This window comes from Solenopsis invicta, chromosome 8 (genome assembly GCF_016802725.1).
Source record: "Solenopsis invicta isolate M01_SB chromosome 8, UNIL_Sinv_3.0, whole genome shotgun sequence".
Taxonomy (NCBI): Eukaryota; Metazoa; Arthropoda; class Insecta; order Hymenoptera; family Formicidae; genus Solenopsis; species Solenopsis invicta.
Genome location: NC_052671.1, coordinates 21,821,457 through 21,849,350, shown reverse-complemented (window position 1 = coordinate 21,849,350; position 27,894 = coordinate 21,821,457). Strand labels below are relative to the sequence as shown.

The 27,894-nt window shown below is 35.4% G+C and overlaps 1 protein-coding gene across 2 annotated transcripts; it reads left to right on the top strand.

Annotated features, from left to right (window-relative positions):
• The first annotated feature begins 9,909 nt into the window (after positions 1-9,909).
• LOC120358484 lies at positions 9,910-12,341 on the top strand. Of its 2 annotated transcripts, XM_039452880.1 has the most exons (3): positions 9,910-10,273; positions 10,417-10,593; positions 10,918-12,341. In XM_039452880.1, the coding sequence occupies exon 3, from the start codon at positions 11,002-11,004 to the stop codon at positions 12,043-12,045; it is 1,044 nt and encodes a 347-aa protein (XP_039308814.1). In that variant the 5' UTR covers positions 9,910-10,273; positions 10,417-10,593; positions 10,918-11,001; the 3' UTR covers positions 12,046-12,341. The 2 variants fall into 2 exon arrangements, with proteins under 2 accessions (XP_039308814.1, XP_039308815.1); XM_039452881.1 differs by having other exon boundaries at positions 9,910-10,593.
• The last annotated feature ends 15,553 nt before the right edge of the window (positions 12,342-27,894 follow it).

The following is a 27,894-nucleotide window of genomic DNA, read 5'->3' as shown; positions in this document are numbered from 1 at the left end:
GTAAAAATTTTTATTTCATCAACCCATCTCGTACTCACACACTAACCTCCCGACTCGAAAAGATTGCACTCGGTCCGATCCCGAGTTATAGAGATTGAGTTCTCTGACTCAAATTAGGACCAACGATCGCACAATTCTGAAAAGGCGTTAAAGCGTGTCATTACACGTTGACGCATAATTTCGGAATCATCAAAAGTGCGTTCGGCTCGTGCCGCACATCCCACTAGTGCGGTCACGAGAATAAAAGAGTTTTTGTTGCATCCTTCCCTGCCTTCCTTTCCTTAAGACTGGATGTAACACTTTTATTCATTAGATATTTATAGAATTTATATCTTTTAAATATAAATTACAAAAATATTACAATAAAATCATGTACATCATAAACAAATTATCTTTACTTTTATTATTATTTTTACTTGTTCTTTATAATAAAAATTATTACTAATACAAGAACAGTTTTAAAATATAAATTATTGTTTTCAAAATAATTCAAGTATTTTTTAAAATTACATTTATATAATAGATTTATCTTTATATTTATCTTTATATGTTTCAAATTACAATGTAATTTAAATTATTTATACAAAATTGATAAATAAGAAGTGGTTATTGCTTTTCGCGTTTACCACTGGCCTGGCCAGCTTATTGTTATTGAGAAACTTGTATAGTAAAAATCAAGCACGTGTAGCGTCACGTGACTTATTCGGCGTTCTTCAGTCTTCTTTTTAGTCTTCACTTTATTGTCAACCGCGAATAAGTGCAAGTCGGTGCAAAAGAAATTGGCATACATAAAAGTAAGTAAAATTATACTTGTAGAAAAACATATTCTCGTACATTTAATACGACTAAAGACATATTATAAACAAAAATTACCATGTTTTATAATGTAATGCAGTTTTTTGATTGAACATAATTCTTGCTTTTCCTTTACTAATTAGAGACTTGTTTACTTTAAAAATAAGATTAGTTTCCTGAATAAAAACACTTACAAAACTGAGAAAAATACTGTATCACATTTTGAAATATGAAATATTTTATTTAATATATTTGTGGTCGTTCTAAATCTAATTCTTTTTATTCTTCTTTCTCTTTTCAAACGAGCAAATTTTATGTTTACGTTTATCCGACAAAAAATTTAAGTTAGTCGACATTGTGTTTATGTATTGTTGGGCATTGTGTTGTGTATTGTGTGTGTATGTGTGTGTTGTCGGGTAGATATAAAACATGTATGACTCACTCGTTCGAAAGATAGAAATGTATCATGTTTCGAAATGTAATGTAGTATTTTTCTCATTTCTGTAGTTGTTCTTATACAAAAAACATATTGTTTTTTAAGCTTCTAATTATTGAAAAAAAGTAAGGAAAAGCGAGAATCTATTATGTACATTTTTTTTGAAATTACATTACATTTTGAAACATGAATAATTTTACTGTTACTTATTGTTTAATGTAAAAAAAAGTAATGTTGTTTGTGCCTCACACACACACACACACACACGCACGCACGCACGCACGCACGCACGCACGCACGCACGCACGCACGCACGCACGCACGCACGCACGCACGCACGCACGCACGCACGCACGCACGCACGCACGCACGCACGCACGCACGCACGCACGCACGCACGCACGCACGCACGCACGCACACGCACGCACGCACGCACGCACGCACGCACGCACACGCACGCACGCACGCACGCACGCACGCACGCACGCACGCACGCACGCACGCACACACGCACACACACACACACACACACACACACACACACACATATTTATTCATTCACTTTTACTTGCTTACTTAGCTAGTATTAATGTTTTTAAGCATAATTTTATTTCTTTTTTTTTACATTATTAAAAAGACGATCAAGAAGGGAACCGCCAACATTTATACTGCCAATGGCGACAACAACAACGACGACAGTGGATTTGACGGCAACGACGTCGCCGTCGACGGTAAATCCAACGCCAACGACGGTAGTTAATTTAACGCCGACAATGATAACATTAAGTGTAAGTAATTTTTAGAATATAATGTTAAATACAGTTTTAAATACAGTATTTTTTTAGAACATTTTAATATTATTGCTATTTTACATATTTTTTTATGTTTCTGTTTCAAAGAGAAGAACTTGAAGAATTGATAGTCAATGCAATAGCAGCAGCAAGAGGACGTAGAAGACGGCAAGGACGGGGTTGACGAGGTGGACGAGACGAACGAGGTGGACGGGGTGCACGGGATGGACGTGGGATACGGGGATGAAGAAGAGGAGGAATTATAAATAATATTTATCATTATTACCAATAAAATATTGTATTTTTGATATAATGTTTATTTATGTTTTAATCCTTTTTTTCTTCTTTTCTTTATTTTTTCAAATTGAAGAGGACCTTAAATAATAAAAAAGCATTCTTTTTATATACATTTTATTTAATGCAATTTACATTATTTAATTAGAAATAAGCAATAAATATTGTAAAATTGCGACAACATGCGAGAAATTTGCATTCAGGTCTGCAGGCCACGATGCACGCGGTACGTCGGCGATTTTGGCCTCTGGCGACGCGCTCAATTGTGCGCTCAAATGAAAAATAATTCATAGTTGCGTAACTTGCTTCAAGTGCAGGTCGGCTGCATCACAGGCACTAATGGCAGATTTGCCCGTACAACGCGTTACGGCCTCGAGACCGTTCACATACAGCGGGGTAGATTATGCCGGACCCATGCTCTTGAAAGAGAACAAGAGACGCAATGCCAAATTCCATAAGGTGTACATTTCGGTGTTTGTCTGTTTCTCGTTTAGGGCCGTTGAAATTGTAACTGATTTAACATCAGAGGCGTTCCTTGGTGTTTCTAAGCGCTTTATGTCACGCAGAGGCAGACCATCTTGTATGTATTCGGACAATAGCACTACGTTCGTCGGCGCGCATAAATAAATGAAGAAATTGTATGACTTGATCAACAACGACGACACGCAACTTGCGATACAGTGTTTTATGCGAGATAACGAAATCAAATGGTGTTTCATACCACCCCACGCTCCGCATATCGAAGGCTTGTGGGAGGCGGCCGTGAAGTCGGCGAAGTTTCACATCAATCGAATATTAGGTAACGCGAATCTCACATATGAGGAAAAATGTTATGCGAAATAAAAGCTGTTTTAAATTTGCGACCGTTGACCCCGTTAAGCGAAGATCCAAACGATTTACATTATATCACGCCGGGACATTTTTTGATTGGTGCAGCGCTAAACAGCTTTCGAGTTGCAGACCTTACGAAGGAGAATTCGGTCCGACTGCTGCGATGGCAATGTGTAGAGCAGCTTTGGCAACATTTCTGGAAGCGTTGGAGCGCTGAATACTTGCACACTTTAATTGAGCAACAGAAATGGAGGGTTAGCAAGGGCCAGCAATTGAAGGTTGGTCAACTCGCTATGGTGCAGCAACCAGGCTTGGGACCGCTGCAATGGCTATTAGGCAGGGCAACAGCTTCATCTGGGCCCTGACGGTATTGCAAGGACACACTTAGGACCGCTAAGGGTCAAATAACAAGGCCTCTGGCAAAACTAGCTCCTCCCGATAGACGAGGCATCTGCCGATTAACGCGTGTTACATACTTTCAAACTTTTCTATTTTATTTATTGTAATTTATTTGATCAATTTGACCTCGAGTAGATCGATCGCGGGATATCAACATTATAATAATTTATTGTGTCAATTTGAAGCAAATCTTGTCGTAAATTGTGGCGATAATTCCGTTTTTAATTTCTATTTACATTTCTTTATTTCAATTTGCATGTTTCTATGATAACTATTCACGTTCGTTGAAGGCATGCTCTTCAAGGGGGGCAGGATGTTCGGTACGTAATCGAACGGCATAACGCCTAACGCTGGGCATCGATCGCGGTGATCCCACTTTTCCCTTTCTTTGCCTCGTTTCGGGGAAATTCGGCTTTTCGGATTTTCCGAGAATAAAGATGCGTGGAGAGATGAGCCGGCGATCGCTCTCGATAATTTCTTCATTCCTGCTCCAAACTTCAAACCGGCAACACTCTCGGCTTTTCAACGATACGCGAGCGAACGCAACGAGCCATGTAAATCGGTCTACTCGGCACTGCTACAATAAATCTTGAACTTAAGATTTTAATTTGATACATGTGTTACGTGGAACTCCTGCCACACTTCCCGTTGGCAAGGCAATACAATCATTTCTTCCAAAGCAATCACTCGCACTCACGCATACGAGATACATTTCTCGTACATTATTAAATTGGAAATAAGCAATAAATATTGTAAATCATTTCTTACTTGTGCTATGATTTTTATTCTTGCCACAATGAATTAATTTAAAATATAAATTTTATGAGTTGCTAATGTAATAAAAGATTGAAATTTTTTTTCTTTTCCACTTAATAAAATATTAATTTTATTAAGTGAAAAAGAAATAAGTATTACAGCTTAAAACCACTTAAATAAATTTTAATAACGTAACATGTAAAACATAAAATTCATAAATTATATACTTTTTTAATGTAATAAATTTTATAATAACAGTAAAATAATAATTTTGTAAGTTATATATTAAAAATTAAATGTACACAATAATATGCTGCAATAAAAAAATTAAATCAAATTTTTGTAAAAATTAATTTTAAACCAACAACACGCAGCATTGGAATCAAGCTGCTTTACTCACTATTCCACATCGCTTGTCGAATTGTTTTTATCGCTCAATACTGACATATAAATCTTGTAACGCATTTTTCTCTCAAATGCTTGATAGGCGCGTTTTAATGTAGTAATAAAGCTGAAGTATGATATATTAAAAGTCTATCTAAATTGAAAGTCTAATATATATTTTATGCGATTACTCTTGTTTAAGTTAATATTATACAGTTATATATGTAATAGAACACCTATGCTCGAGTATATGACATCACATTATTTGTAACTTTTTAATTGGTTTGTATTGCAGGAAATATTAAATTAGAAAAATGGTCTCCTAGCTCAATTTGACGTGCTGGATTAGGCGAGGATCATTTCCATGAAGATTGCTTCACTAATACTGCCAAGAAAAATTTGAAGCGTAAGTCTGTACTAATTCCTTTTAATGAAAATGTATTTAATAAAAATGTACAAAATGAAAGTACAGAAATAATACAAGCGGAACAAGTGCCTTTTTATAAAAAAACAAATATTAAAGAAATAGAATCAACGGAGATTGTTGCGTCAACACCATCGCCTATTTTTATTTATGATGATGTTACAATAGATAAACATCCATTACAACGATATCCAGTGCAATATGCAGCACCACATTTAAATTTTGATATCCCTATGGAAGAGGAAAATACCCATACAGCACAGAGAGATTCCAGGAACATTGCAGAATGATTTCATTGAAACATTGTAATATTGCATTTTGATTGCGAAACATTGCTGCAACATTGCTGGAAGATTGCAATAACATTAAGATGTCCGCTTTTTGAAATATTGCATTGAAACATCTCATTTTTCCAAAATATTCACATAAATTTTATTACACCACATAATTCCAACGAACAAAACAATATTTGTGTAACATTTTAAAAAACATTTTTCGCAAAAAAAATCTTGGGAATATTTTTTCGGAATTTCCAAGCGGTCACCCATCCAAGTCGCGACTCCGGTGAACGTGGCTTGACCTCCGTGATCGCTGCAAACTGATTCCTCATGATGACCTGTGAACACTTTATGCTGATATGTGTATATAACTGGTAGATCAGATCAATATACGTTATTTAAAAAATGAAATATGTATAATTAAAGCTCAGTATTTATATAAACAAATATAAAATTATAGTTTTTTTTACTAATTTCGCAAATATAGAATAGCATTTGGAATAACTTCTTTGTTATTTGTTTAAAGAAAAATGTAATTAGAAAATATATATCAATATAATACAATAATTAAATTAATTAAATATAAAAAAATTTTTATTAAAAATACAATTAAGAAATATTATTTATTGGGCTGTCGATCGTTTCTTCATATATGGACCCATTTCGTCTATTGATATAAATATTAAAAAATTATGATATTGCAATGTTTCCGGAATATTACTGGCATATGCCATGAGACGTTGCAAGCATATTGTTAATTTATGTTTCTACAATGTCTCCGTAATATTACATTGCAATCTGCAACATCGCAACATTGCTGCAATGTTGCTGCAATTTTCTGTGCTGTATGGGTATTACGAAATGGATGCACCTTGAGCCACCAATACATAAAAGTGGTCTCCCGTCTCCTCCATTAAATAAAAGTGTAACAGATCAAAAAAAATGAGCATCTCAAACTCTGTACACGTAAAAAAGTGTCTCTCTCATCGAATAAAAGTATAGAAGAGGAAGAAAATAATATTACAAAAATAAATAAATTATATTTTACAATTGATTGCTTGAAAACAGAAAACATGAAATTACAAAAGCAAATCAGACATTTAAAATATCGTTTACGTTGTACTGTACAAATACGTAAAATGCCAAAAAATAAGAAACGAAAAAAAAGTTGTTAAGAACCTTGATAGATGAACAAAATCTACATCCTGTTGCAAAAGCCATGATACATTTGCAATTGCATACATCAAAAGCAAAATATAACAAAGAAGAAACAAATTTGGCAAGGCAATTGTATTATTATTCAGCTGCTGCTTTCTGCCGCCTAAGAAAAGCAGGCTGTAATTTTCCTGGACAACGAACTATTAAAAGATGGCTGGAAGAATATAATGTATAACCAGGATTTTGTGATTTTATATTTTAAAAATTGAAAGAAAAGATTTCTCACCTACCAATGGAGGAAAGAGTGTGTGCTTTAAAATGGGATGAAATGGCCATAAAATCCTATGAAGAGTATTCGTTGAAATTGAATGAAATAGAAAGCCTTGTCGATCTTGGATCTTTGAGAAACATCAGAAAGTTTCAAGTGCGTATTTGTTTTTTGTCTAGATAGTTTAAATGCGCGTAATGCTTGGCGACAGCCTTTAGCATATTTTCTCCCAGGAAAATGCATGAAAGCAAAGAAAATAATAATGTTATTAAAAGAATGTCTAGACAAATTGAGCAAAACGGATGCTGATGTGCAACTTGTTACATGTGATCAAGGCACGTGTAATCAAAGTGCTTATACTCAACTTGGTATTAACTCAGAAAATCCATTTTTTCTTTATAATGAAAAAATATATAACGCATCGTTTGACTTTCCGCATCTAATAAAAAGATTAGCAAGTTTCTTCAGAACACATACAAATTTGTATTGCGATGGTAAAGTTATTGCGTCATATGAAGATTTCAAAATGACTTGGTCTATCGATAATGCTACAAAAGGAGGTTCTATTTATTATTTCATATAATAGAAGCACACATTCGTCCGAATAATTTTGAAGCAATGAATGTAAAAAAACCATTTCAGCTATTTAGCAATACTTTTTCTGCCGCGATAAAAACAGCCGGCCAGGAAAAAGAATTAAATACAATGACGTTGCAAGAAACAGCAAATTTTGCAGAGCGCTTAAATAAAGTTATTGATGCGTGCAATTCTTATAGTCTTAATGTTTCATTTGGCGGCAAACGACCATTATCCACTAAAAATCCAGATATTAAACATCTATTAAGATTTTGTAGAATGGTGCTCAAAATGGTCAAAGTCAGCAGAACATATAAGTCAAATGCCTTGCTTTAAAGGCTTAGTCCTAACTATAAAAGCTATTTTTGCAGTTTATGAAAATCTTTCTAATAAATATGAAGGATTTGAGCTTGCGACAGGATTATGTAATCAAGACTCAGTAGAACATTTATTTTCAAAATTAAGACAACGTAGAGGATTTAATCCTAATCCAACGGCAAGAATGATCCGATTATCTATCAGATATATACTTTCCACAGGATACATTCAGGCCAGTGATAAAGGCAATGTTCAATGCCCAGAAACTGAAACTCTTATAAATCAACCAAGTCAACTTGTGAAAAGAATTGAAAATTTAATGAATATTAATGCAGTAAATACGAGCAATACTGATATAGAACATGATAAACCTGAAAGCAAATTGCTTACTGAAGATGTGAATATTCTTCTTAAGAATGTGATATTCTTCTTAAAGAATGTGATATTGAAGAAATCGAAAGTACCACTTGACAGCAGTTATGACGAAAATGCTATCGCATTTTTTGCTGGATTTATAGCGCGACGAAGTATTGCAAAAAGCAATTGTGAGCATTGTCGCGATGATATGATGAAACCTCCAATGGATGAATCAACAGCAAATGAGAAATATACAGAATATCGAGAATATCCAAATGAAGATGAAGATGCTCCAACAGTGACAAAATTAGTACGCTTGACAACTTTGCAGGGCTGGGTAATATTTGAAATAGTTCTATTTTAAATATGCATTTAAAATGAAAATGGCATTTTGTATTTTTCATTTTAAATGCTTTTTGGAAAACTATTTCTATTTTACATTTGAAATGGAAATATTTATACATTTAACCATTTGTAAAATGGGTAAATAGTTTTTTTAAGTGCTTACAATTAAAGTTTTCTTTATACTGATTGGTTGTCAATCGCTTCACGACAATTGCGATTCTAACAAGATGTTTGCGACATCTTGTAGACCGTCCATAAATGTAGTGAACATAACCTCATTGCATCGGTTGTGTAGTCAGTGTAGTACAGACTTTCCAGATCCGAGTCGCTACTGTATCAAAAAGAAGTTGGAGGGGATATTTACAGAAGTCAATCAGCGCCGAGCACGGCGCTAACTGCACACGGATGTGGCGCCTATATGTTTTTGTTTGTATGAGTGTTGTGGCAGCGACTTAGACCTGGGGTACTATTCTGTACACACTTTTTGTTCTTATTAACGATAGTTGTCGGTGTTATTGCGTAGATGTCTTACATGGTAAAAAAGCTGTGCAACGACACCGACGACTATCGTTAAGAATAAAAAGCGTATACAGAATAGCATCCTTGAAAACTACTTCTGGCGTGTTGTGTGCCCGCAGTTTATAGTAGTTGAAAATGACAAGCAATCAAAAGGATAATGACATTGGTGAAAACAAAAATACAAATAACATGAACGTTAATTTATGCAATAAAACAATACCCCTAATATTAGATGGGACATTTTTCAAAATCATTCGGGCCGAATCTGAAAATGTACAAGGAGAATGTGCAATATGTAAGCGCAGAATAAAAGGTCGAATTGGTTCAATCACGAATTTTTTAAATCACTTGAAGATAGGCATTTTTGTATCACTTTTATTAATATATTAATATTATAAATATATAGAGAGTGTTGGGTATCGACTACACTACCTCTTGAGGTCAGATAGAGCAGGTAAAACTAGTAAGTGTCTTGTAATAAACAATTTTGCTAGTAACCTAACCTAACCTAAACCTAATCTCGGCCATTGGACGAGCCTATAACTTGCATACTAAAATTCACTGCCAGTATTCACTGAAAATTTATAGTATACATAACGTAAACTACAGCTTTTCACTATTAATAATGAATTTTGGAACGTAACCTATTTCGCCATGCGTTTGCATTTGACAATAGGTCAGACAAATTCTTTAATAATTAATGATTTATTAATTATTGCAAAATAATATAGGATTCTTCGACTCTCAATAGTTTATTCTATCTTTATGGAAGCGTTATGTAAAAAATTATTAAATACCCAGCAAACACTGAATGTAATATAAATATAACACTATATAAATATAATATACATATAACACATATATATGTTATATAACATTGCATCTATGTTATATTTAGTGTTTACTGGATACTTTGTATAATATATGTTAATAAGACATATACATTACATCTATGTAGATTTATATTATAGGCCAACCAGTTTTTTTATGTTGATTTAATACAGAATGTACATTAATCTGCGATTCTATTAATTCTTAAAAGTAAAAATAAAGTTTCTTTTTTTATATGCAGACAAAAGGTCACTCTATTGAATAATATAAGGAATATAAAAATAAACAATCCAAGAATCCACGAAAAAAGCCTTATAATGTTGATAATAGTAATGTACAATCTGAAGTATCTGGCATTACAACGCAAAAAAAGCAACAGCCTTTGAGCGTAATCAGCGCATTTTCTCGTAATAGTCAACAAGTTGCAGATGACCTCATCATTTCCTTCGTTGTAGAAACAATGTCTCCAATGGGTATCGTAGAACATCAAGCGTTTAAAAACCTTATATGTGGTAATATAGCGTTTAATCTGATTATTCCTTACGCATTAATGCAATTTACATTTACTTGTTCATTTTTTAATGATGAATTAATCTAATTTATATTGTTGTTGGAGTATATTATTTTTGTTAATATTGTTGAATTAATCTCTCAGGTATCAATAAGTTAACAAATTCTGTCACCATAATGACAAGAAAGACGTTACGATCAAAGGTGGATATCAAGTACACAGCATTTGACAGAAATTTTGGAACAAACTAAGTATGTTTGTACTACAGCTAATATTTGGTCGTCATCAAAAAGAAGTTTTCTTGGTATAAGTGCTCACTGGGTAAAGTTTACACTTGTTATTTTTACCTATAATAATGCATTATACAAATTGAAACCTACATTTAATTTCTTATGTTAAAAGTAACAGTTATTTCATAAAGTTTTATAAAATTTATTGTATCAATAGCTATTTGACAATACTTTGATCTGTTATATTCAAATTTTAACTAAAGATAAAGTGTTATCAGAAATAATATTTATCATTTTGTATAATTATATGACTTTGTAAATTAGATCTAGAAAAATACAAATAAAAACTTTTTCGTGTAACATGTTTTTATTAATTTGTTAATATCTTTGTATTTAAATGTATATTTTTTTGCAGATAAACGCAAGTTTTCAGAGAGAAAGTGCGGCTTTGGCTTGTCGCAGATTTAAAGGTAGGCATTCTTACGACAAGATTGCTGAAATGATTCACGACATACATTGTGAATTTAAACTTGAAACACAAAAAATTGTAAAAGTAACAACGGAAAATGCGTCAAACATGGTAAAAGCCTTTTCGATGTTCAGCCAATACAATCAAGCAAGTGATTTAGATAACGACAATGATTCAGACGATGATTTCGTTATACAAGGCATAACTAAAGAAACTGAGAATGATTCCGATTCCATATCCGACATATTGTTACCTGTACGTCAACGTTGTGCGAGTCATACACTGAATCTGTTAATCACAGTGGATATCAAAACTGCATTAACAGGATTCTCATCTGGAAACAGTGGAGGGAACTATACACGTTCCCATCATTCTGCTTTTGGAAAATGCTCTGCTATATGGAATTTAACATCTCGATCTCCTAAAGCTGCTGAGACATATGTCGCTATTACAGGAAAGGCTTCATCCTCACCCTGTGTCACTCGGTGGAACTCGACCTTCGATTGTCTAAATGACCTCATTTCTGTCAAACAATTTCTTGGTAGTGTTTGCGATGCACTTGAACTGCAAAGATTCAAGGACACTGACTTTGAATTCTTAGCAGAATACATTGAATGCGTCAAACCAATCGCGGAAGCTTTAGATAGGCTACAAGGCGAGAAAAATTGTTTTTATGGTGAACTTTTACCAATTCTGCTACAAACGCAAAAGAAATTGCAAAACCTACAACTCCGACATTTAAAATACTGTGAAAAATTAGTAATCGTGTTGTTACAAGGCTTAAATAAAAGATTCAGTGATTATTTTAATTTTTCTTCTCAAGCAAACGATGCTATTTTAGCAGCTGTCAGTCACCCGTTCTTTAAGTTAAGATGGGTACCAAAAGAAAAAAGGAATAATGTTAAAGATTTGCTTGTTAATGAAGCTGAATCTTTATTAAGCTATATGCCAAAAACTCGAGATTCGACCAATACATCCGATACCACTCGTAATGAAAGCTTTTTTGTTTTTGAAGGGGGATCATCTTCAGAAAGTATTACTAACACTTCCAATAAAAATATGATTGAACTATAATGTTTGCAATACTTGCAAAGTGAAGATACATGTTTGGAATCGCTTAAGGCATTTCCTATAATATAAGAAGTTTTTATAAAATATAATACTGCACTACCGTCATCTGCGCCAGTAGAACGCCTATTTTCATACGGAGGTATGATTATGCGCCCTAATCGTCGAAGCATGCACGATGATACCTTTGAAAAACAATTACTGCTGAAAGTAAACAGTGTACTTATTAAAAATATAATAATAAAGTTCATGAAGTAATTTTTTTTTATAAAAAGTTAAAATAAATTACATATGCTAGAAAACCATTTTGCATTTAAAAATCATTTAAAATACCTATTTATCCATTTTACATTTAAAATGGATTTGAAAAATCTATTTTATATTTTACATTTCAAATACATTTTTTAAGAGTATTTTGCATTTAGCATTTTAAATGCAATACAAAAAGCATTTTTTCCAGCCCTGCAACTTTGTTTACGAATATAATGAAAACACAGTTAATGGCATTTAATCGTACCTGGCAACATTACTGAGAATCTACACAGATTCTTGAAAAGATTGTGATTGAATGTATATACGCAACAAATAAAATACATCCAGAGTAGCTAGATAAAAATCAAAAATGTTATAATCATCGGATACAAGCGTTAAAATACACGATTACTATAAAATAAAAATTATATTCTTGTACAAGATATAATAATCGTGTTGTAAGAACAAGTAATAAAACTTGTCACAAAAAAGTTAAAAGTAAATTTTTAAACCAGTAAAACATTAATTAATATTAATAAAAAAAAGATAAAACATAATAAAAATTATATAAAACAAAAACTTAAGCTAAAAGAATAAATAATAATAAAGTACATTGTAATAAAAAGAGCAGAATATAAAATATAAACAATTTAAAGAATAAGAAAGATAAATAAAATGACATACAACGTAGTGAATATATAGAAAAAAAAATATTCAAATTTTTTACTTAATATTTTCTTTATTATTTTATGCACCTTGCAGTGTTGTCATTAAATGTATAAAAAATACTTACTATACTTCTCACTAAACAAAATTACGTTTAAGAGATGTTACAGCGATGTCACATTGTGGCAGTGCGATGTTTGAGAGTATATCTCAAAAACATCTATGAAACATGTCGATAACCCAGAATGTCCTACCTCATTTACATTACAAATGGGATGTTACATTTGTGACATTCCTGGAACGTTTAAGAAACGTTTAAGAAACGTAGATGTGTTGTCCGAGGAATGTTGCAGTGTACATCGCAGGAACGTTTAAGTAATATTCTTGCGACCAAAAATTTCTTATCTCATTTATGTTCCATATGAAACGTCTCATTTGTGACATTCTTGAGACGTATGTGAAACGTTATTGAAACATTTTTATTAATGTTGTATGGACGTTTTATTGATATCTAGGTGACCTTAATTATTGTAGCGCAGTAACATTTTGAGTATAACATTGTTTTTGTAACGTCAATGTGACAAATTTATAATGTTACATTTTATATAATTAAAAACATTATGAAATATTTATAACATTTATGGAAGATCAACAGAAGTGTATTTATTAATGAATATTGGTTAAATACAATTAATACTTATTAATAAATACACGTTCTGTTATGTCTTCCATGAACATTACAAATATTGACCTCATTTGTACAACAAGAATAATGTCCATTTATTTATTAATTATGTACAATTAAAATTTATTTTTTGACAAATTTAAAATTTTGTTCTGTTGACTTGGAATAAAGAAAAGCAATGCTGTTAATTTATGTTCATAATTTATATTTATTTGTTAATTATATACCAGATGTATGCATAAGTTTTTTCCGGTTTTTTGGTAAAAAAAAACACGTAACTTTCAAGGGAAATTAATTTTTTTTAATTCAAAATATTGGCCATCGGCTTTTACACATTTCGCCCATTTTTCAGGTAATTTATGAATACCATGCCAGAAAAACTGCTTGTCTTTTGCGGCAAACCATTTGTCGAGCCATTTTCCAACTTCCTCGAAATTGCTGAAGTGCTGCTCTGCGAGCGCGTGCCCCATTGATGCGAAGAGGTAATAGTCAGATGGCGCCAGGACTGGGGAGTACGGCGGATGCGCAAGGATGTCCCATCCAAGAGATTTTAAGGTGTCTTTCACTGGTTTTGCTGTGTGAGACGGCGCATTGTCGTGTAACAAAATCACTTTGTCATGTCTTCTGGCTCATTCCGGTCGTCTTTCGATTAATGCGTGGTTTAAATTAATCATTTGTTGGCGATAGCGTTGTGTATTAATGGTTTCGCCGGGCTTCAAGAGTTCATAATACACAATACCGCTCTGGTCCCATCAGACACAGAGCATGGTCTTCTTGCCGAAGCGATTTGGTCTTGGTGTTGATGGACCGGCTGGCTTCGCCAGGTAAAAGCCGCGATTTTTTCCGCTTCGGGTTTTCAAAATAAATCCATTTTTGTCACCCGTCACAATTTAATACAAAAATAATTTCCTTTCGTGGCGTTGAAGCAGCATTTCACAAGTGACTTTGCGATTTTCCATTTGACGTTCATTCAAATTGTGTGGGACCCATTTACCGAGTTTATTGATCTTTACCATTGCTCGTAAACGTCTGCTAATTGTTTCTTGTAATACATGTAATGCTTCTGCTAATTGCCGTTGAGTTTGAGTTAGGTTATTATACAATAACTCCTGCAATTGCTCGTCTTTGCATTTTTGTGGTCTACCAGAGCGCTCACTGTCTTTCACATTAAAATCACCACTTTTAAATTGTGGAAACCATATCTCACATGTTCTAATCGATGGAGCGTGTTCACCATACGTTTCTACCAGCAAACGATGACTTTCAACAGCCTTTTCTTTTGATTAAATAAAAAAACAATGCGTGCCGCAAATGTTGTTTTTCAGGCACAAAACTCGACATGATCACTGAACAATAAAACAAAGACGCTAGTTTTTGGCGGACTCAACTTGTGTGTGTTTGTAATTCTATGTCAGACGAACAAAATGACGTATGTGTCAAATTAATACGCTGCGTACTTTTCGCTGGCGCCATCTCTTAGTGAAACCGGAAAAAACTTATGCATACACCTGGTATATCTGTAAAATTGTACAATACACAACATATGTTATGTTATAATAAGTATGTATTACAGATATATTTTACATGCTAAATTAATTACATATTTTAACGTAAATAACAATCGTTTTTAAATAAAAGTATTAATTTTTTTTCCATAAAAATAAAAAATAATTTTAAGGCTCCTGACTCCTCAGCCGAGAACTCCGCGTTGACGGTAGCGACATTTCGTCGCGGACAAAATTAGAACTAATACACGTGAAACGTGACAGATTGACGATGAAATGTTATCGTGCATGTCATTTTGTTATTATGTGTTTCATTGTGAAAATATGACTTGTCTCGTATTTACCAAATTCATAAAAATGGACCGCGAGTAAAGTTTCTTTGAATTTTATACATAAAAGTACATTTTTCACTTCTTTCAATAGCTATCCGTGTGTTTTCCTGTCTGAATAGACGTCACTTTACGTGCTTTTTACGGCTATTTACTGACTGCTAAGCGAAAAAAGGATAGTCGTGATCGATATTTAGAAGTGTTTTAAAGCCATCTGATTAATCTGTTTTATCCAAATTGGCATTATTTAGAAATGGCACGTCGGACAAAATTACGTGCCCATATGTTTTTCTGTTTCAATTGCTTCACTTTACATGCTTTTTACAACTGTTTACTAACTGTTAGGCGGAAAAAGAATAGTCGTGACCGATACTTAGAAGTGTTTTAAAGTCATCTGCTTAGTCTGTTTTATTCAAATTGGCTTTATTTACAAATGGCATGTCGGACAAAATTACGTGTCATTTCACGCAATTTCTCGCTTCGACATCACGACTTCAATATGGCCGCGGCGAGTACTCAGGAGCCTTAATAATAAATATATTAATTAATTTCTCTAACAATAAAAAGGAAATCTTAACATAAAAATAAAAAATTTGTAATAATACAATATATATCATAAACAAGTCTTATTGCCGTGGTTGTTGCTTTGCCTACAAAATAATAAAAATGTTAAAAAATATTTTTGTTACATCGAAAACAATAAAACACAAATAAAACATAAAAATTAATTACTAGTTCTCTGTCGCAGCGAGTTTTTGAATGCTTTAACCAAACTGACACATAGTCCTGAAATTGTTTTTCAGTTAAAAATGGAAAATGTTTTCTAGTCGATCCTACAAATGAGAAAAAACTAATATGTAATACCGGCTCTATAATTAAGCTGGTCTATTTTTAAATTTCTATTTACGTTTTAAAATGTCCATGATTATTAATGTTTTTATTTCTTTATTGCCTTTGCGACCCATCCAAGAACATTTTGTACCCAATTTATTAGTAAATATTTTATGTAATCCAGATTTTATTTGGTCTTGGGGAGTAGTGCCTCCTAATAAATAGAAAAATATTTTCTACGAAGAAAAATATACATATAGGTAAATATACAATTGTTCGGGCCCTCCTTGGTAAAAAATTGAGCATCCAATTCAATGTCTATTTTAGTATTTTAATTTCAATTAAGGTTAGTTAGAAAGATATACACATATCTCATATCATATACACATATCTCATATCATATACACATATCTAATATATTTTTGTAATGTATATATTTCAGTAGCATTGGCATATTTAACATAGTATAATGAAATTAATAAATGTTATAAAATACTCTTAGTTCAATCCAGTTTGAGTAATAAAATTGCTTTTGAAAGCTTTCTTTTCTATCCATTTACATTATTTATCAGTTCAAATCTTACGAATTTTATATCGCAGGTTGTTCAGTGGGCTCGGTTTCGTTGATTTAGGATTTGACAAACGAGCACTGGAAGCCGGTTTTTCTCAGAGAAAGAACGCGGGAGCTGTGAATTTTGAATTCGTGCGATATTGCTAGCGAGCGCTGAGAGCGCGAAAGACAGCAGTACCGCGAACGACAAGGAGAGAGAGAGCGCGAGAGAGCGACGGCGACACACGCGAACAAGAGATAACTGAGCGGTTCGGCGCTCGAGTGCAGAAACGGACGATAGGATATGATCAAGGATGCACTGAATGTACAGTATTGTCGGTTCTCACAAAGTGTTTATTATAACTTGTCACAAATTTTCTACTGTTACTGATAGGTCGGAGTGCCCTATAAATGTTCGGTATCGATATAGAGAAGTCTGATTCCGTTCGCGCGGTCACTTTTGCAAAAGAGAATTTGAATCGATCGCGTTTCTCTCGCTTCTGAGGCGTCGGGCTCTCGAACGATAGCACGAACCCCGGAAAAACGGTGCTCCGCGAAGGAGAGTCGGGAGGAGCGAATTGTTCCCGAAATGAAGATTATTGGCCAAGCGGCCCTCCTGATGGGAGTTACCGACTTGAACGAACGAGCGCGTACCGTTCAAATCGGTGTTTGGAAAATATCGATGTTCGGTGACTCTCCTTCGCGCGCACCTTGGCGCGAAACTTGTTTGCTTCGGAGATGAGCAAATTAACGGGCAGAGATGCTCGTGAAAAGAATAACAGAATCCTCGGATTTGACCGTGACGGGAGACAAATAGAGATGAAAGACAACTTCATAGATATTTACAAGTATCAGTGTCAATATTGCCTTAATAATTATTGCGAGGAACAGAAATATAATTTTCAATCAAACAGTTATCACTTTTGAAAATTTATGCGATACATGCTAAAATACAATATATATAATAAAATCTACGATTGAATACATTTGGTTCTGAACACAGGTATTCAAAAAGCAAGAAATAAAAAACGATTATTTTTACCATTTGTTTTTGTCCTTCCTCATTATTCTTTAATCTCATGTCATAATCGAGTAATTTTTTAATTCCTTAAATGGTTTTTTAGGTATAATAGATGAAATACAACTTGAACCAGATGTTGAGAGCAATAGAACTGGATTATTTGTATTGTTTAATTGCGCTAAAAATTGGTTCTGTTGTTGCAATAATTGTTTAATCACAATTGTATTTTGCAGGATTGATACAATATTCTGACTATCTGAAATATAAATTTACAAATTATATGTTACTATAAATGAAAGAACAATAAATATGAATGATTACCAGATGGCAAATCTTTAAAAATAACATTGGTTGCCATTATATTATTTCAAATAATTGAATCTCGTCAAGAGGGCCAATGAGAGTCAGCGCGGATATAGGTGCGCGAATCTTTATTACTCCACCACATCTTCACTTTATTGTGAACCGTAAGCTCAATTTTTTCCATTATCGGTCGGCACACAAATGGGATTATCTAACTAATCAACTTATTGAGAGAGTGTTGAAAGTTGAACTGAATGATGCGTTTAGATCTGTCAACCATTCTCAACAACAAATCTTCCACCTGAGGAGACAGATTTTACGACACGTTCCGGTTAACATTTGCTATACATTTTTCGATATACAGAAGGCCACGTTTCAATCTCATTTAAAACAAGAACATGATAGGTTAGATAGGAAATTAAATTGGCTGATACATAAGAATAATAAACACGTACTAAGAAAAATAAAACCAATAAGCTATTGTTATTCGTTCACTGATAGGGATAGGAACGACGATACAAACCAAAATTTACGATACAAACAACGAACACATCCTCTCAGTCACAGAAAGAGAAAGTGACCGTGAATCCGGGAGACTTTATTGATAAATTGAATGGCTCCTCACTCTCAAATATCAGAGAAAAATGGCTAGTGAATTTATCGTCCACCACTGTTCCAGAGGAGGTACAATTGCTATTGCAACTCGGGGAAAATTTTTCCATGCCAGTTTGCGATAGGAAAAATGCAATATTTGAACATATCAAAAATATTGAAAATAATTTGTTCAAATTAAACCCGGATCAACGGCTACATATCAGAAATCTAGCTATTCCATTCATCAACAATATTTTTTTCCCTACCGCAGCAAAACAGTGAAATTGTTAACGCTTTCAATTATTTGATGAAAACTACAAAAAAGTTCCTCAGAGATAATCCGGATATAATGATCACAAAAGCCGACAAGGGCAACATCACCGTGTTCATGGACAAAGAAAATTACATGGCTAAAATGCTACTAATGTTACATGATCAAAACACTTACTTTAATATAAAAAAAGATCCAACTAGCACATTGACAAAGGGCGCCCGTGAATTGTTGACGAGGTGGAAGAACAAAAAATACATCACAGAGTCTACTTTCAAGAGGGTGTATTGGAGTGATGGCATTCTCCCGAGGGCGTATGGACTCCCGAAGGTTCACAAACCTGGTGTGTCACTTAGAATAATTATCTCCTCTATCGACAGCCCTTTTCATGGTTTAGCCACGTTGTTACACGAGATTATCTCAAAAAACATTCCAGATGCTGCAAGTAAGATAAATAATAGCTTTGAATTGGTCCGCAACTTGAAGGACAAACGGTTAGAACCAGGTCACGAATTAATTTCTTTAGATGTTGTCTCGTTATTTACTAACATTCCCATAGGATTAGCGTTAGAAAGCATCTCAAACAGGGGGGAATTTCTTAAGGACACTTGTAGCATCCCAAAACAGGAATTTTTAACAGCGATACAACTTGTTCTTGACTCGACTTATTTTAGTTTTGGTAATAATTTCTACAAACAAAAATTCGGGACCCCCATGGGATCTCCGTTGTCTCCGGTGATTGCGGACCTTGTTATGCGGGATCTGGAATCCTGGGCCTTAGAAAAAATTGGGGTGCATCCACCCTTTTATTTTAGATATGTTGATGACGTGGTGATGGCAGTTCCGGGAAATCTGATTGACCTTACGTTAAATACGTTTAATTCGTTTCACCCCAGAATGCAGTTTACATTGGAAATAGGGGGGGGGACAAGATAGATTTTTTGGACATCACCATTATTAAGAATGAGGGTGCTCTAATTTTTGATTGGTATCACAAGCCTACGTTCTCGGGAAGATACTTAAATTTTTTATCGGGTCACCCCTTGTCTCAAAAAAGGGGAACAATTATGGGAATGGTTGACAGAGCGTTTTTACTATCTGACCCTAAATTTCACAGTAAGAACATTGAGCTTATTGTAAACACACTCCTAACCAATGATTATCCTGTAGAATTTATTTTCGAGACAATAAACAGCCGCCTTAAATCGCTTATCAATAAAAAGACAATTAATCAGATAGACGAGAACACAGATATTGACACAAACAATAGAGCGCCATGGTTTTTACTGCCATACATTCCTTCAATCTCCGAGAAATTTAAGACTATTATCAAGAAACTTAATGTAAAATTGTCTTTTTTCAGCCTTAATAAATGAAGCAGATTTATTAAAGTGCAGAAAGATATTCTCCCAAATAACCATAAGAAAAATGTAGTTTACAAGATTATGTGTAAGAATTGCGATGCTTCATACGTAGGGCAAACGGGCCGAAAATTGAAAACAAGAATCACTGAACATCGTAATCATATTAAGTGGAATACAAACAGCCACTCCGTAATCACTGAACACAGATTAAATTTTAACCATGACTTTGATTGGGAGAACACAATAATCCTAAACAATGAGCGGTTTTTGGGTAGGTGACTTACATCAGAAATGTTACATATACAATCACAGAATAATAGCCTTAATTTGCAAACAGATACTGATTGTTTACATCATGCATATCTGTCATTACTTAACGAACTGTAACAGAGTCAATAATTTATAAGATCAGATTCTCGTTATTTAATTATTTTTATGTATTATGACAAGCTGCAAACGACTTTTCTATTTACTTATATTTTCTTGTATTTTCTTATAGACCGTATTTATGTATTTATTTTGATCTATGTATCCCCGACTGCGTGTCTTTGCGTGCGAATCTGTAACAAGACTTTGAAACCGAATACACAGCCAGTATACATTTTGACTTTCGATAGAGAGCATGACCTGTTGTCGAGTGTATACGAGTGTGACAAGAGAATTAATTATTCTTACGAAATTTAATCCTATCCAAGGCTTCTATCGTCCTCATTAGTCAAGAATGGGTGAGTCAATCAATTTTGATCAATTTAAACAAGTTCTGTGTAAAAAACGTCTAATCATTGAACAGAAAAGTGTCATTTCTTGCGATACTGTCACGAGGAAGATGCCACAGCGGATTTGGCAAACCGCTGGTGACGCGATGTCCTCCCGTTTTGCTGACTGATGAGGAGATTTTATTTTGTATATATATATATATATATATATATATATATGTATATTGCGCTGAAGATGACTCAAAATGAGTCGAAACGTCCGGAACTATTGTAATTAGTTGAAAATTGTCGTGGACAAGAAATAAACATTCGCGCATCTATATCCACGCTGACTCTCATTGGCCCTTTTGAGATTCAATCATTTGAAATTTCGAGAGTCTTTCACTAACTTTAATATTATATTATTTACTGGATCAATAGCTTTCGGATCTATATAATAAATAAAATTTTATTATTATTATTAAAACACTATTAAGTGAGATTACTTAAAATCGACTTATACTGTTTAGTAATTTAATTGTACCAAGGATTATTAAATCATACCTTCAATAATTATATGCTCTTCCGAGGCAGTATCCGGCTTGTTTTGACCCACATTTATTGCCGTTTCAGCCATATTTTCGAAATCCTTATCCAAATGTTGGTTTCCATCACTAATTAAATCTAAATGTATAAAAAATTACATTACTAAAACGTTACTTTATTTGTAAGTAAAAAAATGAGGTTAAAGATTTATAAAAATTATATTCATTTATTAGTAGTAGTAGTAGGTACTTTATTCCTTGCGGAGTACATTGCGGACTTCCGCTCCGCTTACATAGTTTCAACCTATTTATTCATTGCTTCTTTTACCACGCACGAGAGAGAGAGAGAGAGAGAAAAATCACTCATCCATCCACACCTCCACACTCATTCTTTGGACCTCCGTTTCCGCTGCTTTCTTTCACCCTTTCCTCTCTTCCTTCCACACTCTCATTCATACCCAGCCACCCTCCTCCCTCCCGCATCTCCTCTAAAACCTCTCCTACCATCTATTGCCATCCCTTTTCCGCCCCCAATCCGTGCATTCCTCCCATATATGCTCCCACGTTTCTCTCCCCATCCACATATCCTACACTTCCTTTTCTCTTTCTCTTCCCAGTATCTACCTCCTCTCATACCATCTCCTAACCTAAACCTCGCAATCCTTTTCCATCTTTCCTCTTTCCAATCCCTCTTCAAGTACTCCGGCACTCCCTTTCCCTTCACTCTGCTGTACCATCTGTTGAACTTCGAGCTCCTAATTTTTTTCCCACCTTTCCTCTTCCTGCCGCCTCCTCTCTCTTGCCACCACCTCTTCCCCCCTTAACCCTCCCTCTTCTCTCAACTTTTCTATCTCCTTGATGTTCCAGCTCTTTTCTTCATAGAAACTTCTTCTTTCTTCCTCCCATTTTCCCATCACCTTTCCCTCCTTCGCTCTACCTCTTATCTCCTCCCAACACAACCTTGCCAACTCCCCCCCTCCTCCTTCTCTCAGTTTCTTTTCATAACTCCATGCCCTCATTCCTGCCCTTCCCCTTAATTTTTCCCTCTGCATCTCCTCCCTTACCATGTACCCCGGTGTGTACCTTCCCACCCCTATTACCCATTTCAAGTACCTGTCCTGTATCCTCTCTACCTTTTCCCTTTCTTTCCACCCCCAAATTTCTGCCCCATAGCTAACCACCGTCCATACCAGCCTATCGAATAACCACATCCTTCTAGCCCAGTTCTTTCCAAATTTCCTTTTCCCTATTCCCCATACTTCTCTCATCACTACCGCTCCTTTTTTGACTCTCTCCTCTATATGTTCTTTCTGTCCCCCATTTGCCATCATCATGTAGCCCAAATATTTATACCTTTTCACTTCCTCTATTTCATTTCCTTTCCATTTCCATATTATCTTTTTCTGTCTCCCACCCCCTCTTCTACACCTCAACACTTTTGTCTTCTCCACATTTACTTCTAATCTTTTCTGTTCTACATATTCTTCTAATGTTTTTATTAACCCTTTCATCCTTGCTTCATCCTCTGCCACCACCGCCACATCATCCGCGTACGCCAGGGAATAAATTTTTCTTCCTTTCACCTTTACTCCCCCCCATCCCCCCTTCTCAAATTCCTCATCCAAATCCGCTAGTAGTAGTGTGAACATGCATGGGCTCAACGGACATCCCTGTCTCACTCCTCTATTTGTCCAAAAGTTTCCTCCCTCTCTTTCCCCCACCCTTACTCTACTTATTGTTTCCTCCAAAACTTCCTCACACCTCACCACCAGACTCTCTCTCACTCCTTTCCTCCTCATTGTCTGTACCAGTATCTCCCTATCCACCGAGTCAAACGCTGCTTTCATATCCACGAACATAACTACTATTTTGCCTTTTGCTTCCGCTATTTTCTTATTTATTAAATAATTTAATACGTATATGTGATCTATCGTTCCTACCCCTCTCCTAAACCCCGTTTGACTCGGTGGTAATATCCCTTTATTTTCTACTTCTTCCCTCAATCTCTCCGCCAAAACCGCCGCGTACACTTTATACGCCGTTTGCGTAGGCGTAACCCCCCTATAGTCTTCTACCTTTTCCCCCTCCCCCTTTTTCACTATCGGTACCACTATCCCTTCTCTCCAATCTTCCGGCCATCCCTCTCCCTTCCACACTCTATTACATATCACCCACAGCCATTCCCTTATTTCTTTTCCCCCATATTTCCATACTTCATTCGTAATCCCATCCCCTCCTGCCGCTTTTCCGTCCCTCAATCTCCTTATCGCCCTACCAATTTCTTCTCTACTAATCTCTTCTTCCTCCTCTGCCCCTCTCCCCATTACCACCCCTCTTATCCTCCACTCTATTCCCCCCAGCACCCCTCTAAAGTGTTTTTCCCACTTCCCCATTTCAATCCCTTCCCTGACTCTCTTTCTCTTCCTCCTTCCTTTATTCACTACCTTCCACACGTCCTTTTCGGATCTTATTCCTTCTATATCCCTCTCCCATCTTTCCCTCGCCTTTTTCTTCTTCTCCTCACAATGTTCCCTGTACCTCTTTCTCATTTCTTTATATTTTTTCCCTTTTCCCCCTCTCTTCCTCCACCATTTTAACTCCTCCATAACCTCTCTTTTTCTATCCCTACATTCCTCATCCCACCATCCTCTCCGTTCCTTCTTCTCTTCCTTCTCTACTCTCTCTAATGCCACTTCTACTTTTCTCTTCATTTTCCTCCAAACCTCCCCTACCCCCTCACCATCACTAACCCTCTTCCCAAAGTATTCCTCAAATTTCTTTTTTCCCTTCTCCGTCCAAACCCCCCTTCTTCCTCTCCCTTTCCTTTTCCCGGTCCTCTCTTCCCTCCGGCCTCCTCCCTCCACCCATACCGTTATCGGCTGATAATCGGAGTCTACCCAATCCTCCACCTTCATCTTTTCCACCTTCCTTCTTGTCTCCTCATTCCCGATCACATAATCTATTACGGTCCCTCCCTTCCCTCCTGTATACGTCCATTCCCCCTCCTCATCCCCTTTTACGCTTCCATTCAATATTGACCATCCCAATTCTCCTATATAACCACATAGCTTTTTTCCCTCTCTATTCATCTTTTCATCCTTCGAGCTCCTCTTTCCCTGTTCTGCCCCTCCCTCTTCATCCTCACCTGTTCTTCCCCCCTCTCTCCCCGTCCTAGCATTGAAATCCCCTCCTATTAACACCCTCACCCCTTCCTCTCTGTCCTCCATCCACTCTCTCAGCCTTCCCATTTTTCCCTCTAAATCTCTATTTACATATACTCCTATTAGTCTCCACCACTCTCCCCCTAAATTTACTTTTACTGCTTGTAATCCCTCCTCTTTTCTTTCCTTATCATCCTTTTCTCTCCCTATCCCTTCCCTTATCCCCACAATCATTCCTCCCATTGCCCTCCCTTTCTTACTCTTCCTTGCCGCCTCTTGCACTTCCCACACGTATCCTTTTGGCAACCATTTTTGAACTCTTTCCCATCTCTTCTTCTGTAACCAAGTCTCACTCAGGAACATCACATCCCATTCTTTTAGTCTCTCCCTGAAATCTTTCTCTTTATTTTCCATGCCTGCCACATTCCAAAAGCCTATTTTATACTTTTTGCCATCCTCTTTTTTCTTATTCCTCCTCTTTTTCCTATGCTTCTCATTTTCTATATTTCCTTCTATTTCTCCCTCTCCCTCTCCCTCCGTCCACCTCCCTACTAAAAATCCTCTTTCTCTTTTTCCACTCCTCTACCCTTCTCCATCCCTCCCTTCCATTCTCTTACTTCTTTTCCGTGCCATTCCCTCAACTCATCCTTAATCTCATCCCATACCCATAATTTCTCCTCAATCCATATTTTCATATAACCTGCTCTTACTTTCCTACCTTCCCTCCTTATTCTTTCCGCTTCCTTCCTTATCCACCACTCTATCCTTCTCTCTTTTTCTGTCAGATCATCCGCTATCCACTCCCTTCTTTCCCTCAGCTTTGCTTTTCTTTTCATCACTTCAATTTTCTCCCCTCTCACTCGCTAATCTTACCCATACCATTTCCCTTCCTTCCTTATCTTTTTTCCCTATACTCTTTATCCCTTCCACTCTCGCTGTCGCCCCTGTTGCCCCCACTATCTCTTCTATCTCTTTTCTTAACCCCTCTATTCCTTTCTCCTTTGCTTTCACTCATTTTACTATTATATTTCTCTTCCTTTCTTCCATTCTCCTCTTTTCCCCCTCTAACTCTATTCTCTTCATCCTTTCTTCTAATTCCTTCATCTCTCCCTTTCTCCCTCTCTCCATCTGCTTTACCCCTTCCTCTTCCTTCCTTTCCTCATGCCCTTCCTCTTTCTACTCCCTCCCCCTGCCATTCTCTATCTCTTCCACTCTTTTCTCTAAACTGTCTAATCTTTTCCTCATTTCTTCCATCCATTTCCTCATCTCTGCTTTCCCCTTCTTTACCTCTCTTAATTCCGCTTTAATTTCCTTAAAACCCTCCCTTACTTCCCTTAATATCTCACTCAACCCCCCTTCTTCTTGCCTTTCCAGCTGTTTTTCCGACTGCTTTTCTAGCTGTTTTTCCGGCGATCTCACTACCTTTATACTTTTCTTAAAGATATCTGCCTGTAATGCATCTATCTCCTTCCTTTTCTCTCCTCTCTTAAACGCCTCTATCAGCGATAGACTATATGTTCTATCCCTCAACCCCTCTGCTTTGCTCGGTCTCCCCACCCTCCTCTTCTCTTCCCCTGTCCCCTCCTCTGCTTCCCTTTCTCTCTCCTTCCTTCCCTCCTTTCTTTCCTCCATCTCGTCTTTCCTCTAACCTGCCTTCCTATTCACGAGTTTATTTACTTGCAGTCGGGTTGTAAAAGAAAAACAAAAATTTCTTTTAAGTAATCTGTATATATATATTTCTTTTTTTTTGTAGAAAATATTTACTAGAAAATATGACTCTTTTATATTTAAGATGATCACTTTTACTCTAAAAAAAAAAAAGAAAACAATTTAAACAAGTTTTATAATATTTTAGCTTATTTTTATAATTATTATACCGCTGTAGCCAATGCAAAAATATAAAATCATATATTAAGATATTAAATCGGTTACTCAAACGTTACTCTAATTCCAAATTTCCCGCTACTGCACTTACTCTCTCCTGCTCTGCTTCTCACTTCTACCGCCCGATGTCGCTACCCTCCCTCTTTTCTGCTTTCTCTCTACACTCTCTACACCCTGCTCTCCCGTCTAACCTCCAAATCCCGTCCCAACCCTACTATCCCTCCTGTCTCCCTCTTCTCTTCCCCCGGCCCTTTACCCTTATTCACCCTCTACCACCAGCCCCTTCCCTTTCCCTTCACCTCTTCGCACTCCACCACGTCTCTCACCCTATCCCCTAATACCTGTTTATCACTCGCACTCTCCACACACACACGTCAGTCACTCTCGCTACCGGAAACGGAAGTCCTATTCATTTATTATCATACCATTTAACGGCTGCATAATTTCTACAGGCAAATCTATAACATCAGTTATTGACGGAGGTGGTGTCATTCGCGAATCTGAAACGTTATCATCTAAATTATTTACTGTAACTGGGTGGGATTTATTTTTTTTTCCCTTCCTCGGCCTAATTGCAAAGATGATTGCGATTCTGATGTATCGGTTCGAGTTTTTTTTTGTACAACATGTACAGCTTCTTTGTATGAATCTGTAATTACAAATTATTTTATTATTTTATTTTATTTATTCTTTTTTATTTTAGTTTTCTATAGAAACATTTGTATTTTAGATAGTTTTTATGTCTTTTACGTAGCCATAGTCATAAATATTGGGAAGTAATGATTTGATATATTAAATACGAAAGTCATTCTCATTTAAAACATATTTAACTAAGATGTTATTTTCTTATTATATTATTAACATTTATGACAATACTTACCACTTTGCAATATTAGTTGTACTGTGTATTTTTATCAATTGTCTTTTGGAGGTTCTTCTCGTAATATATATTTCTTAGCATTTTTTTCTGGCCATTTGCACATTGTTTTACCACTTGTAAATATCAGCCATGAGGTTGGTACAACTTCTACAGCATTTGAATCATTATCTGTATTGATAAATTCAATTACTGACCAGATCTGCAAAACATATAAACGATTTCATTTTTAATAAAAATATTACTATAATGTTATAATATGATATACTTGTATTAACGAAAAAATACCTAAATTATTATTTACAATTACATTATGATATTT

Coding starts and splice junctions, on each gene's coding strand:
- LOC120358484 (XM_039452880.1), top strand. CDS start 11,002: ATGATTCACGACATACATTGTGAATTTAAACTTGAAACACAAAAAATT.